The sequence below is a fragment of the Hyla sarda genome, chromosome 11 (genome assembly GCF_029499605.1).
Source record: "Hyla sarda isolate aHylSar1 chromosome 11, aHylSar1.hap1, whole genome shotgun sequence".
NCBI lineage: Eukaryota > Metazoa > Chordata > Amphibia > Anura > Hylidae > Hyla > Hyla sarda.
In genome coordinates this window covers 84,441,008-84,453,849 of record NC_079199.1, presented here as the reverse complement: position 1 = coordinate 84,453,849, position 12,842 = coordinate 84,441,008, and the positions used below count along the sequence as shown (strand labels likewise).

Genomic DNA, 12,842 nt, shown 5'->3' with positions numbered 1-12,842 from the left:
GTTATGTGAATGCAGCCTAAGTGATATACCCTCTGAATACCAGGTGGTGCCATACTATGCAACAGTATGTCCTAACTCTTCAATTGTTAATTTTTTATAACAGCATGTATATGCAAACATTGCTTTATTCTTATGATCATGCAATGAGACATTTTCTATGTGAACGTTAAAGGAAAAAAACTTTTTTATATATATCAACTGGCTCCAGAAAGTTAAACAGATTTGTAAATTATTTCTATAAAAAAATCTTAATCCTTTCAGTACTTAGGAGCTGCTGAAGTTGAGTTGTTTTTTTCCTGTCTAATTGCTCTCTGATGACACGTGTCTTGGGAACCACCCAGTTTAGAAGCAAATCCCCATAGCAAACCTCTTCTACTCTGTGCAGTTCCCGAGACAAACAGAGATGTCAGCAGAGAGCACTGTTGCCAGACAGAAAACAACAACACAACTTCAGCAGCTGATAATTATTGAAAAGATTAAGCTTTTTTAATAGAAGTAATTTACAAATCTGTTTAACTTTCTGAAGCCAATTGATATAAGAAAAAAAGTTTTTCCCTGGAATACCCCTTTAAATGGGTACTCCGCCCCTAGACATCTTATCCCCTATCCAAAGGATAGGGGATAAGATGTCAGATCGCCGGGGTCCCGCTTCTGGGGACCCCGGGGCTCGCTGCTGCAGCACCCAGCTGTCCTTACTGCGCAGAGCGAGATTGCTCTGCACGTAATGACGGGCGATACAGGGGCCGGATCATCGTTACATCACGGCTCCGCCCCTCGTGACATCACGGCCCGCCCCCGTCAATGCAACTCTATGGGAGGGGGCGAGGCGGTCGTCACGCCCCCTGCCATAGACTTGCATTAAGGGGACGGGCCGTGATGTCATGAGGGGCGGAGCCGTGATGTAACGATGATCCGGCCCCTGTATCGCCCGTCATTACGCACAGAGTAATGATGGCGGGGTGCCGCAGCAGCGATCCCCGGGGTCCCCAGCAGTGGGACCGCGGCGATCTAACATCTTATCCCCTATCCTTTGGATAGGGGATAAGATGCCAGGGGCGGAATACCCCTTTAACGTTCACATAGAAAATGTATTTTTCCACATGAATAAGTCCTTACTCCGTTACTACCTGATGCTGCCGGATCTTGTACCTTTAAAGTAAAGCTTCCACATTTTAAAGAAAACTTTACAGAACAGAAGCTCAGGCCGTTCAGACTGACTGTAGTACAAAGGGGTTATGCACTGGATGAAGAAGCTGGTTACAGCACAGTAAGGAAAGGTCTGTAGGGCTCACAGACAGGTCCAAACAAATGGCAGCTCAATCTAAGGATCTGCTCATGGGTCTGAATTCATTCAGTATCTGCTCTGCATTATTTTAGTCTTCTAGTTTCGGGTCAGGATTTATCTGTGTTCCTATAGAGAATGGAGATGGCTGCAGAACAGAGAGACCAATGACGCTGGCAAACTCTGTAATAGTCTAGCATGGCCTAGCATGGGGGAAAAGAAACGGTATGACCCCAAACAGAGAAGACGTCACTGGATTTACAGAGCTGTCCCCTCTCCTGACCTTTCTATTGTAGTACATCCTTGTATTATCTATAGGATAACAATCCAGGAGAATATTTACTTGGAGATGTGTGTGCTACAGCCGCAGTACGGAGGATTGCATTGAGCAGCATTATGGTAAGACTGCAGCTGTCACTGTATCAAGTAGCACAACAAAAAAGTCTCTACATAGCACTGGCCCTAATGAAAACGAGGTGAATCCGTACAACAAAAAAGTCTCTACATAGCCCTGGCCCTAATGAAAACGAGGTGAATCCGTATAACAAAAAAGTCTCTACATAGCACTGGCCCTAATGAAAACGAGGTGAATCCGTACAACAAAAAAGTCTCTACATAGCCCTGGCCCTAATGAAAACGAGGTGAATCCGTATAACAAAAAAGTCTCTACATAGCACTGGCCCTAATGAAAACGAGGTGAATCCGTACAACAAAAAAAGTCTCTACATAGCACTGGCCCTAATGAAAACGAGGTGAATCCGTACAACAAAAAAAGTCTCTACATAGCACTGGCCCTAATGAAAACGAGGTGAATCCGTACAACAAAAAAGTCTCTACATAGCACTGGCCCTAATGAAAACGAGGTGAATCCGTACAACAAAAAAGTCTCTACATAGCACTGGCCCTAATGAAAACGAGGTGAATCCGTACAACAAAAAAGTCTCTACATAGCCCTGGCCCTAATGAAAACGAGGTGAATCCGTACAACAAAAAAGTCTCTACATAGCACTGGCCCTAATGAAAACGAGGTGAATCCGTACAACAACAAAAAGTCTCTACATAGCCCTGGCCCTAATGAAAACGAGGTGAATCCGTACAACAAAAAAGTCTCTACATAACACTGGCCCTAATGAAAACGAGGTGAATCCGTACAACAAAAAAAGTCTCTACATAGCCCTGGCCCTAATGAAAACGAGGTGAATCCGTACAACAAAAAAGTCTCTACATAGCCCTGGCCCTAATGAAAACGAGGTGAATCCGTACAACAAAAAAGTCTCTACATAGCCCTGGCCCTAATGAAAACGAGGTGAATCCGTATAACAAAAAAGTCTCTACATAGCACTGGCCCTAATGAAAACGAGGTGAATCCGTACAACAAAAAAAGTCTCTACATAGCACTGGCCCTAATGAAAACGAGGTAAATCCATACAACAAAAAAGTCTCTACATAGCACTGGCCCTAATGAAAACGAGGTGAATCCGTACAACAAAAAAGTCTCTACATAGCCCTGGCCCTAATGAAAACGAGGTGAATCCGTACAACAAAAAAAGTCTCTACATAGCCCTGGCCCTAATGAAAAAGAGGTGAATCCGTACAACAAAAAAAGTCTCTACATAGCCCTGGTCCTAATGAAAACGAGGTGAATCCGTACAACAAAAAAAGTCTCTACATAGCCCTGGTCCTAATGAAAACGAGGTGAATCCGTACAACAAAAAAGTCTCTACATAGCACTGGCCCTAATGAAAACGAGGTGAATCCGTACAACAAAAAAGTCTCTACATAGCACTGGCCCTAATGAAAACGAGGTGAATCCGTACAACAAAAAAGTCTCTACATAGCACTGGCCCTAATGAAAACGAGGTGAATCCGTACAACAAAAAAAGTCTCTACATAGCACTGGCCCTAATGAAAACGAGGTGAATCCGTACAACAAAAAAGTCTCTACATAGCACTGGCCCTAATGAAAACGAGGTGAATCCGTACAACAAAAAAAGTCTCTACATAGCACTGGCCCTAATGAAAACGAGGTGAATCCGTACAACAACAAAAAAGTCTCTACATAGCACTGGCCCTAATGAAAACGAGGTGAATCCGTACAACAACAAAAAAGTCTCTACATAGCACTGGCCCTAATGAAAACGAGGTGAATCCGTACAACAAAAAAAGTCTCTACATAGCACTGGCCCTAATGAAAACGAGGTGAATCCGTACAACAAAAAAGTCTCTACATAGCACTGGCCCTAATGAAAACGAGGTGAATCCGTACAACAAAAAAGTCTCTACATAGCACTGGCCCTAATGAAAACGAGGTGAATCCGTACAACAAAAAAAGTCTCTACATAGCACTGGCCCTAATGAAAATGAGGTGAATCCGTACAACAAAAAAAGTCTCTACATAGCACTGGCCCTAATGAAAACGAGGTGAATCCGTACAACAAAAAAAGTCTCTACATAGCACTGGCCCTAATGAAAACGAGGTGAATCCGTACAACAAAAAAAGTCTCTACATAGCACTGGCCCTAATGAAAACGAGGTGAATCCGTACAACAAAAAAGTCTCTACATAGCACTGGCCCTAATGAAAACGAGGTGAATCCGTACAACAAAAAAGTCTCTACATAGCACTGGCCCTAATGAAAACGAGGTGAATCCGTACAACAAAAAAGTCTCTACATAGCACTGGCCCTAATGAAAACGAGGTGAATCCGTACAACAACAAAAAGTCTCTACATAGCACTGGCCCTAATGAAAACGTGGTGAATCCGTACAACAAAAAAAGTCTCTACATAGCACTGGCCCTAATGAAAACGAGGTGAATCCATACAACAAAAAAAGTCTCTACATAGCACTGGCCCTAATGAAAACGAGGTGAATCCGTACAACAAAAAAAGTCTCTACATAGCACTGGCCCTAATGAAAACGAGGTGAATCCGTACAACAAAAAAGTCTCTACATAGCCCTGGCCCTAATGAAAACGTGGTGAATCCGTTCTTATTGTGGAGAGGAGGTGTATGAAAAGTGTCTAATCATGGCTGACAGTATTTATGTATACATCCCAGAAAATAAGGGCATACTGTACCATATAAACCAGTGTTTCCCAAGCAGGGTGCCTCCAGCTATTGCAAAACTACAACTCCCAGCATGCCCGGACAGCCGTGGCTGTCCGGGCATGCTGGGAGTTGTAGTTTTGCAACAGCTGAAGCCACCCTGGTTAGGAAACCCCCATAAAAACACTGCATGGCAGCAGTGGTGAAAGGGCCCACAGGCTGCTTAAAAGGGGCACTCCGCTAGAAAACTGATGCCAGAAAGTTAAACAGATTTGTAAATCACTTCTATTAAAAAATCTTAATCCTTCCAGTACTTCTTAGTGGCTGTATACTACAGAGGAAATGCTTTTCTTTTTGGATTTCTCTTCTGTCACGACCACGGCGCTCTCTGCTGACCTCTGCTGTCCATTTTAGGAACTGTCAAGAGCAGGAGAAAATCCCCATAGCAAACATATGCTGCGCTAGACAGTGCCTAAAATGGACTGCAGAGGTCAGCAGAGAGCACTGTGGTCGTGACAGAAGAGAAATCCAAAAAGAAAAGCATTTCTTCTGTAGTATACAGCCACTAAGAAGTACTGGAAGGATTAAGATTTTTTAATAGAAGTGATTTACAAATCTGTTTAACTTTCTGGCACCAGTTGATTAAAAAAATAAATAAATAAAAAAATGGCTTTCCACCGGAGTACCCCTTTAATCAGTGGTCCAACCTAGCATCTTAGCTGAAATATTGAAGTGACCCTCTGGTGGTAATTTCCTTTAATTTCTGATTTATTGGTAAAAGATGTTGGCCGACCACCAATACCCTACCCATATATTTACAGACACAGAACAGCAGTTACAGGGACCCTAAGAGGACTATGCACATTAGACGACAATAGTTAAATGTGTCTTACGGTGTACAGACTGCCTGAAGATGTCAGGGAAAGGAGGATCAGGCTTGTGGGATTTACACATGCCTGATCCTTTGTCCCCTCTGGGGTCTAAATAAGCTTATTCACAGTGAAATATACAGGCACGCTCAAATCTACTTCACTACATAATGTATACGACTTGAGGTTCTCAAATGAAAACTATTTTATCAGCAAACACTAATTATATATGGAATATGCTACTTGTTTATGTTCTGGGCTGCTGGTGCCCCCCAGTGGCCGTAGCTTTTAGCTTCACCTGTTCTTGTGCTCGGTAAGGATACCCAGCGGTTGGACGTTGACTTATTGCCTATCCGATGACTAGTTGTTACTGTTACATAATTAGTACGGTCGAAAGAAGACATACGTCCATCAAGTTCAACCAAGGAATTGAAGGGAAGGGGTGTGATTATATTTCTACATAAGCATTAATGTTATTGTTCTAGGAACGTATCTAACCCAGTTTTAAAGCTTTCAACTGTTTCTGTAGTGACCAGTTCCTGAGGTAGACCGTTCCATAAGTTCACAGTTCTTATGGTAAAGAAGGCGTGTCGCCCCTTGAGACCAAACCTTTTCTTCTCCAGACGGAGGGAGTGCCCCCTCGTCCTTTAGGGGGGTTTAACCTGGAACAATTTTTCCCCATATTTTTTGTATGGGCCATTTATATACTTCTACACGTTGATCATATCCCCCCTTAAACGTCTCTTCTCAAGACTAAACAATATAATTCTTTTCATTTTTCCTCATAGCTAAGATGTTCCATGCACCATATTAGTTTAGTCGCACATCTCTGCACCTTCTCCAGCTCTTCCACGTCCCTTTTATGAACTGGTGACAAAAACTGAACAGCATCTTTCAGGTGAGGCCTGTTCTGTAGGTCACACTGATCCCATTATTGCTATGCATTCCCACCAATAGAGGTGTCATACTCTACTTCACTGCTGAAATGAGGGTCACCTTTCTGATTCTACATAAAAGTGCATTAAAAACAATTAAAAAGGATAGTAACGTAAAATAAATAAATAAATCCATTTCAGACCAGGAAATGAGAGACAACAATAGACCGCTCTAGGAAGCCACGGTTACCTTCTCCTCCCGAGTCTCTGAGCATCGTATCTGCCACCACCACGATGGGCCTCTTGAGTACATGAGCAAGTACAAAGACGTGGAACTCCTCCAGACTCTCATACACCGGCTCCTCCGAACCCTCCACTCTGCAAAACAGTCAAATAAAGTCAGCACTGGGGTCATACTCTACGATACTGAAGATAAAAGTCATATGACTTGGGGTCTTATGGCTCCCTACAGCACTTAGGGATTGCTCCCTAAAGCCAGGGGTATCCAAAAGACACCATTACTGTAGATTTCACAGGAAGCTGAAGCAAAATGTATGACCCAGTCAATGGCCCTGGGGTGTCCCAGTGTACCTACAGTAGGTTTTATTGGGGGCCTCAGCTTCATCAAAGCAATCTTCTCTTACATCTTTGACATGTTAGAAGATTGTTACCATATATACTCGAGTATAAGCAGAGTTTTTCAGCACGATTTTTCGTGCTGAAAACGCCCCCCTCGGCTTATACTCAAGTGAACTCTCCGCCTGTCAATCCCTTCATCATTGGTCTTGACCTGGACCTCCAGATGTTGCAAAACTACAACTCCCAGCAAGCCTGAACAGCCATCGGCTGCCAGCCCCCCCCCCCTTTGTTTTGTACTCACCCCCCCTCCCCTCGGCGGGAAGTTAGGGTGAGCTGGTCCGGGCCATCTATGCTGCAGGGACTGTCCGGTGGGGATGGTTAGTCGTTGCAGGCTGTCCATTTTCACCGTGGGGGGGGGGGCCTCTTCTCCGCGCTTCGGGCATGGAGTAGTGACGTTGCCTTGACAACAACGCACAGGGACGTTCATGCGCAACGTCCCTGTGCGTCGTCGTCAAGGCAACGTTAATAGTCTTCCCCCCCCCCCCCCCCCCCGGTGAAAATGGACAGCCTGCAACGACTAACCATCCCCACCGGACAGTCCCTGCAGCATAGATGGCCCGGACCAGCTCACCCTAACTTCCCGCCGAGGGGGGGTGAGTACAAAACAAAAGGGGGGGGGGGGGGGTGGCAGCCGATGGCTGTCCAGGCTTGCTGGGAGTTGTAGTTTTGCAACATCTGTAGGTCCGCAGGTTGAAGACCACTGATGAAGGGATTGACAGGCGGTGATGATGACGGGGGTCTGGATGATGACGGGGGTCTGGATGATTACATGGGGGGGATGATGTATTTCCTACCCTAGGCTTATAGTCGAGTCAATAACTTTTCCTGGGTTTTTGGGGTAAAATTAGGGGCCTCGGCTTATATTCGGGTCGGCTTATACTCGAGTATATACGGTAAGCCTGAATAGTCACAAGCATGACTTCCCCCATTTCTTAGCTAAAAGAAGCCAAAGGGTCGTCATAGAGGGGGGAAAAAAAAAGCACCACTCTTGTCTACATGCTGCATCTCTTACGGCAATATTCAACTGAAAACGGTGAGCTGCAATACCAAAGACAGCCACTGCACAAGTTTGGCGCTGTTTTCAAAGAATAAAAAAAGTATTCTGTTTATCTTAAAGGGGTTATGCAGGAAAAAACTTTTTTTGATATATCAACTGGCTCCAGAAAGTTAAACAGATTTGTAAATGACTTCTATTAAAAAATCTTAATCCTTTCAGTACTTATGAGCTGCTGAAGTTGAGTTGTTCTTTTCTGTCTAAGTGCTCTCTGATGACACGTGTCTCGGGAATCGCCCAGTTTAGAAGCAAATCCCCATAGCAAACCTCTTCTACTCTGTGCAGTTCCCGAGACAAGCAGAGATGTCAGCAGAGAGCACTGTTGCCAGACAGAAAAGAGCAACTCAACTTCAGCAGCTGATAATTATTGGAAGGATTAAGATTTTTTTTAATAGAAGTCATTTACAAATCTGTTTAACTTTCTGGAGCCAGTTGATATAAAAAATAAAAAATAAAGTTTTTTCCTAGAATACCCCTGTGAATTAGCATCAGCAGCTATAAAACTGCATACCAGATAGTACAATTCACCTCACCCGGTTTTATTTCATGTAAAGGCAACTAAAGCTACATGAAAATGCACACATTATCTGCTAAAGGGGGATCTCATGCTGTGAGTAAAATGACTAGATTTGGCCAAGTTTTCTGGTGAAAGCCCTGGGAATGACCTGAGACACTGGCAGGAGCCTTCCAAGGACCTCATGAGAAGCGGAAGGAAGGAACTCCCTGCTACAAAGTAAACACGCAAGTTCACTGCAGCACTTGGAAGAAGAGACCGCTATTTGTTAGGCTGGGTCCACACCACATTTTTGCAATACAGTTCCCATATCAGGTTTTTGATAAAAAATGGATTCCTCAAAACCGGACTAAACTGTATCAAAACACGTGTACAAATTTTAATCCGTACACGGTTGAAAACCGTATAAGGTTTGAAATATGATGTCCGGTTGCATCAGTTTTTTTAAGAATTTTTTTTTTAGACATTTAGAACTTTTCACTCCATTATGAATAAAGTTTTACTTGTTTATTTGAAATTCAAAGAAAAAAAAAACGGATGGAACCATATGCACACACGGCTCTGTATGGTTCCCATTGACTCCCATGTTAAAAAAAAAAAAAAAATGTATACGTTTCAATACAGTTTTCCACCTGCACCAAAAACAGTCGTAGACTACGGTTTTGGGTACGGGAAAAAAAACTGTATAGGGTGCAAAATGGACACAACCTGATGCATCTTTTGGCATACGGATTTCAATGAAGAGTCAATGCATACGGTTTTTTAAATACAGTTCCGTAGGGTTTTCACATTGAAAACATATACGGGAACTGTACTGCAAAAACGTGGTGTGAACCCGGCCTTAATAAGACACATGGGTATACAGTGGTCCCTCAAGTTACAATATTAATTGGCTCTGGGACGACCATTGTATGTTGAAACCATTGTATGTTGAGACCAGAACTCTACGGAAACCTGGTAATTGGTTCTGAAGCCCCCAAAATGTCATCCAAAAATAGGAAAAAGTGAGGATTAAAGAAAAATAAGTAGATAACTAATATAGATAAAGCAAATCCTCACATGTAAAAGTAAGAAAGATCTGCTGGGAGCTGTAATCACTGTCTATTTCAGTGTTTCCCAAACAGGGAGCCTGCAGCTGTTGCAGAACTACAATTTCCAGCATGCCCGGACAGCCAAAGGCTGTCCGGGCATGCTGGGAGTTGTAGTTTTGCAACAGCTGGGGGCACCCTGCTTGGGAAACACTGGTCTATGTAGAGGACAGGAGCTTCTTCAGGGTCCTGTACAGAACACAGTGTCCTAAAAAAGTAACACGGAGCCGCCCTCACCTGGTGTCCAAAGGAGCAGGTAACCCTGGTACAGGTAAAGTGTACAGAACATGCAATACCTCTCTGTACTGTAGGGGGCGCTACCAGAGATCAGTCAGTGCATACGCTTCAATAATACATGTGTTTTACCAGTAAATTGCCCATTCTGATTGGTCAGTTCTTCCAGCCATTGACATGTCTCACAGATCTGGACTGTCCATAGCAATGTATGTTGAGTCTGGTTTCAAGTTACGATGGTCCATATAAGACCATTGTATGTTGAAACTATTGTATGTTGAGGCCATTGTAAGTTGAGGGATCACTGTATTATTATTATTTTAAACATACCTCTGTTAGCCCATACAGTGGTATACATGGGAGCCTTCCTTCACATGTATAGGTTGGACAATATCCCAGCTATACATTTGAAGGACGGCTCAGATGTAAAAGATGCCTTCTATAGGAGGAATATATGCCTTCATATAGAGCAGCAGTCTCAAACTGTGGCCCTCCAGATGCTGCAAAACTACAACTCCCAGCATGCCCGGACAGCCAACGGCTGTCCGGGCATGCTGGGAGTTGAAGTTTTGCAACATCTGGAGGGTCACAGTTTGAGACCACTGATATAGAGCAACCTAGCACACGTTGGGGCTCTAATCCAGCCGCTGACACTGTGATGAGATACGAGAAATTGTAGAAGTCCCCATCAGCAGATCCGGCTGACCTTAGAGCAGTGTTTCCCAATCAGTGTACTTCCAGCTGTTGCCTAACTACAACTCCCAGCATGCGCAGACAGCTGTTCGGGAATGCAGGGAGTTTTAGTTTTGCAACAGCTGGAGACACACTGTTTTACAGTAACTTACAGAAGTGCCCTCCTCTCCTCCTCAATAACACTGTTGAAGGCTGTCTGGGCTTGCTGGGTGTTGTAGTTTTGCAACAGTTGGAGGCACACTAGTTGGACAACACTGCCTTGATGCCATGTTCTGATGCAATGATCACTTCTGCTGTTTCTTCCATACGATGTAACACAGCCAGATGTAGATCAGGATTGGTTAGATTCGCCTTGCATTTTCTTTGAAGATAATGTTATTTCTACTATTTTCAAGCCCCCTCCTTCCATTTAACACCACAAACATCATTACTTACCCCCCACAATTGGAACCATTGGCTCCATAATGCATCCGTGGTTCGCTAGACGCCAGCTTTATCAACTCGTTCCACTCCCTCTGCCATTCCTCTTCTGTGTAGACAAGACCGGACTGCAAGCAAATGAAGAGAACCGTTGTATTAAAAAAAGGGGTCCTCCAAAATTCGTGAAGAGCAATTTGGGGGACATCCTACTAATCCATGCTGACAGAAAGGTGGGGTATGCCTGTCAAGGAGCCAACAGATTTCACATCCTCAACTGCTGCAGAACTGCATTGACCGCTTCATTTACAAAAAAAAAAAAGATTAGACAACAGCTGCTGGATGCTTTATGAGGTTCTGCAGCAGCTGAGACCACAAATGATACTAAAGCTAAAGCTTCAAATCTGTCTGCTCCTGCTGCCTTTTTATCAAAGATATTGGGCAGTACTTGGTTTCAATTGCTATCACTTGACATGAAAAAAATGGGGGGTCAAGAGAGGTCAGTTCAGGGTTGTGCCAGTATAAGTTTTTATGGTATATGGATGTTTCCTAACCAGGGAGCCTCCAGCTGTTGCAAAACTACACCTCCCAGCATGCCCGGACAGCCGTTGGCTGTCCGGGCATGCTGGGAGGTGTAGTTTTGCAACAGCTGGAGGCACCCTGGTTGGGAAACACTGGTATATGGTATAGTATAATAATGTCACAAATATCGATACTAAACTACAACAGTCCAATGATCATCACACAGCACTGACTGGACTCTAAACAGAGTAGGAAAAGACCTAAATAGGTAATAACGCTCACACAATTGGGACCTGGCACAACAAATTTTTGGGGGGTCTTAAAGGGGTTATCAAGGGAAAAAAACTTTATTTTTATTTATATATATATATATATATATATATATATATATATATATATATCTCAACTGGCTCCAGAAAGTTCAAACAGATTTGTAAATTACTTCTATTACAAAATCTTAATCCTTTCAGTACTAACTAGCTGCTGAAGTTGAGTTGTTCTTTTCTGTCTAAGTGCTCTCTGATGACACCTATCTCGGGAACTGTCCAGAGTAGAAGCAAATCCCCATTGCAAACCTCTTCTACGCTATGCAGTTCCCGAGACAGACAGAGGTGTCAGCAGAGAGCACTGTTGCCAGACAGAAAAGAACAACTCAACTTCAGCAGCTCATAATTATTGGAAGGATTAAGATTTTTTTTAAATAGAAGTAATTTACAAATCTGTTTAACTTTCTGGAGCCAGTTCATATAAATATTTTAAAAAAATAAGTTTTTTCCTGGAATACCCCTTTAAGACCAGACATTACACCACTCATTTAATGAAGGGGGGGGGGGGGGTAGAGTAACCAGATTTAATAGACATTTCATCAGTATGAATCATTCCATGTAACACTGACTGTTCTATGCCAAATGACTACTATGACTCCCTCGCTGTGTATAACCCCTTACATGCAGCTTGTATTGTCACTATCACACTCTACCCAGATGAATTTTACATTACATTATAGTCAGAGAGGACGTCTGTAAACCTAGGCAGCGGCTGATACCATCCCACCCACCAGATGCCAGCAGTGCTGCGCCCGCTCATACCTCTTTATTCTGCATAGTTTGGTGAAATCGCCATCTCCGCTTCAGAGCTTCCCTCTCCGCGCCTTTGTCCATCAGAGTGTAGAGAGACTTGCGGAGCATGAGGTCCCGGTCATGAAAGCCCCACATCCCTGAAATCACACGGACTGTTAGAACTTTCTACAGGTTATCTGCTCATCAGAGCTAAGGACTTACCGGAGCTCGTTCCAGTGCTCCCTAAGGCCACCGCAGAGACTGTTTGGGACAATGTAACCTCTGCAAGGCTAACCAATGGACACAAGGACTTATCGTGGATTCAGGGGGGACTACTTCTGAGGTCATTCATGGATGTCCGTGGCCTGTGCAAAACCAGGTACTGCCCCTATGTGCAGGAAACATCTATGTGCGTCTTTTGGCAGTGCCCCTTTGTGCAGGGTCTGTTGAACGCCTTGGAACTGGAACTTAGAGACTCGGTACCCAGGAACTACCTATCGTATCATTCGGTGCTTTATGGATTTTTTTCCTGGGGTTCACAATGTAGAGGC

General features: G+C 43.7%; 1 protein-coding gene across 7 annotated transcripts in view; it reads right to left on the bottom strand.

The window, feature by feature from the left end:
* OTUD7B (OTU deubiquitinase 7B) overlaps window positions 1-12,842 on the bottom strand; it is a 102,201-nt gene that overhangs the window by 15,697 nt on the left and 73,662 nt on the right. For all 7 annotated transcript variants that reach the window (XM_056546401.1, XM_056546400.1, XM_056546399.1 and 4 more), the window contains exons 5-7: window positions 12,322-12,449; window positions 10,730-10,842; window positions 6,323-6,450 (exon numbers count right to left, since the gene is read on the bottom strand). In XM_056546401.1, the coding sequence (XP_056402376.1) occupies window positions 6,323-6,450; window positions 10,730-10,842; window positions 12,322-12,449 (369 nt within the window). The remainder of the gene's footprint in view (window positions 1-6,322; window positions 6,451-10,729; window positions 10,843-12,321; window positions 12,450-12,842) is intronic.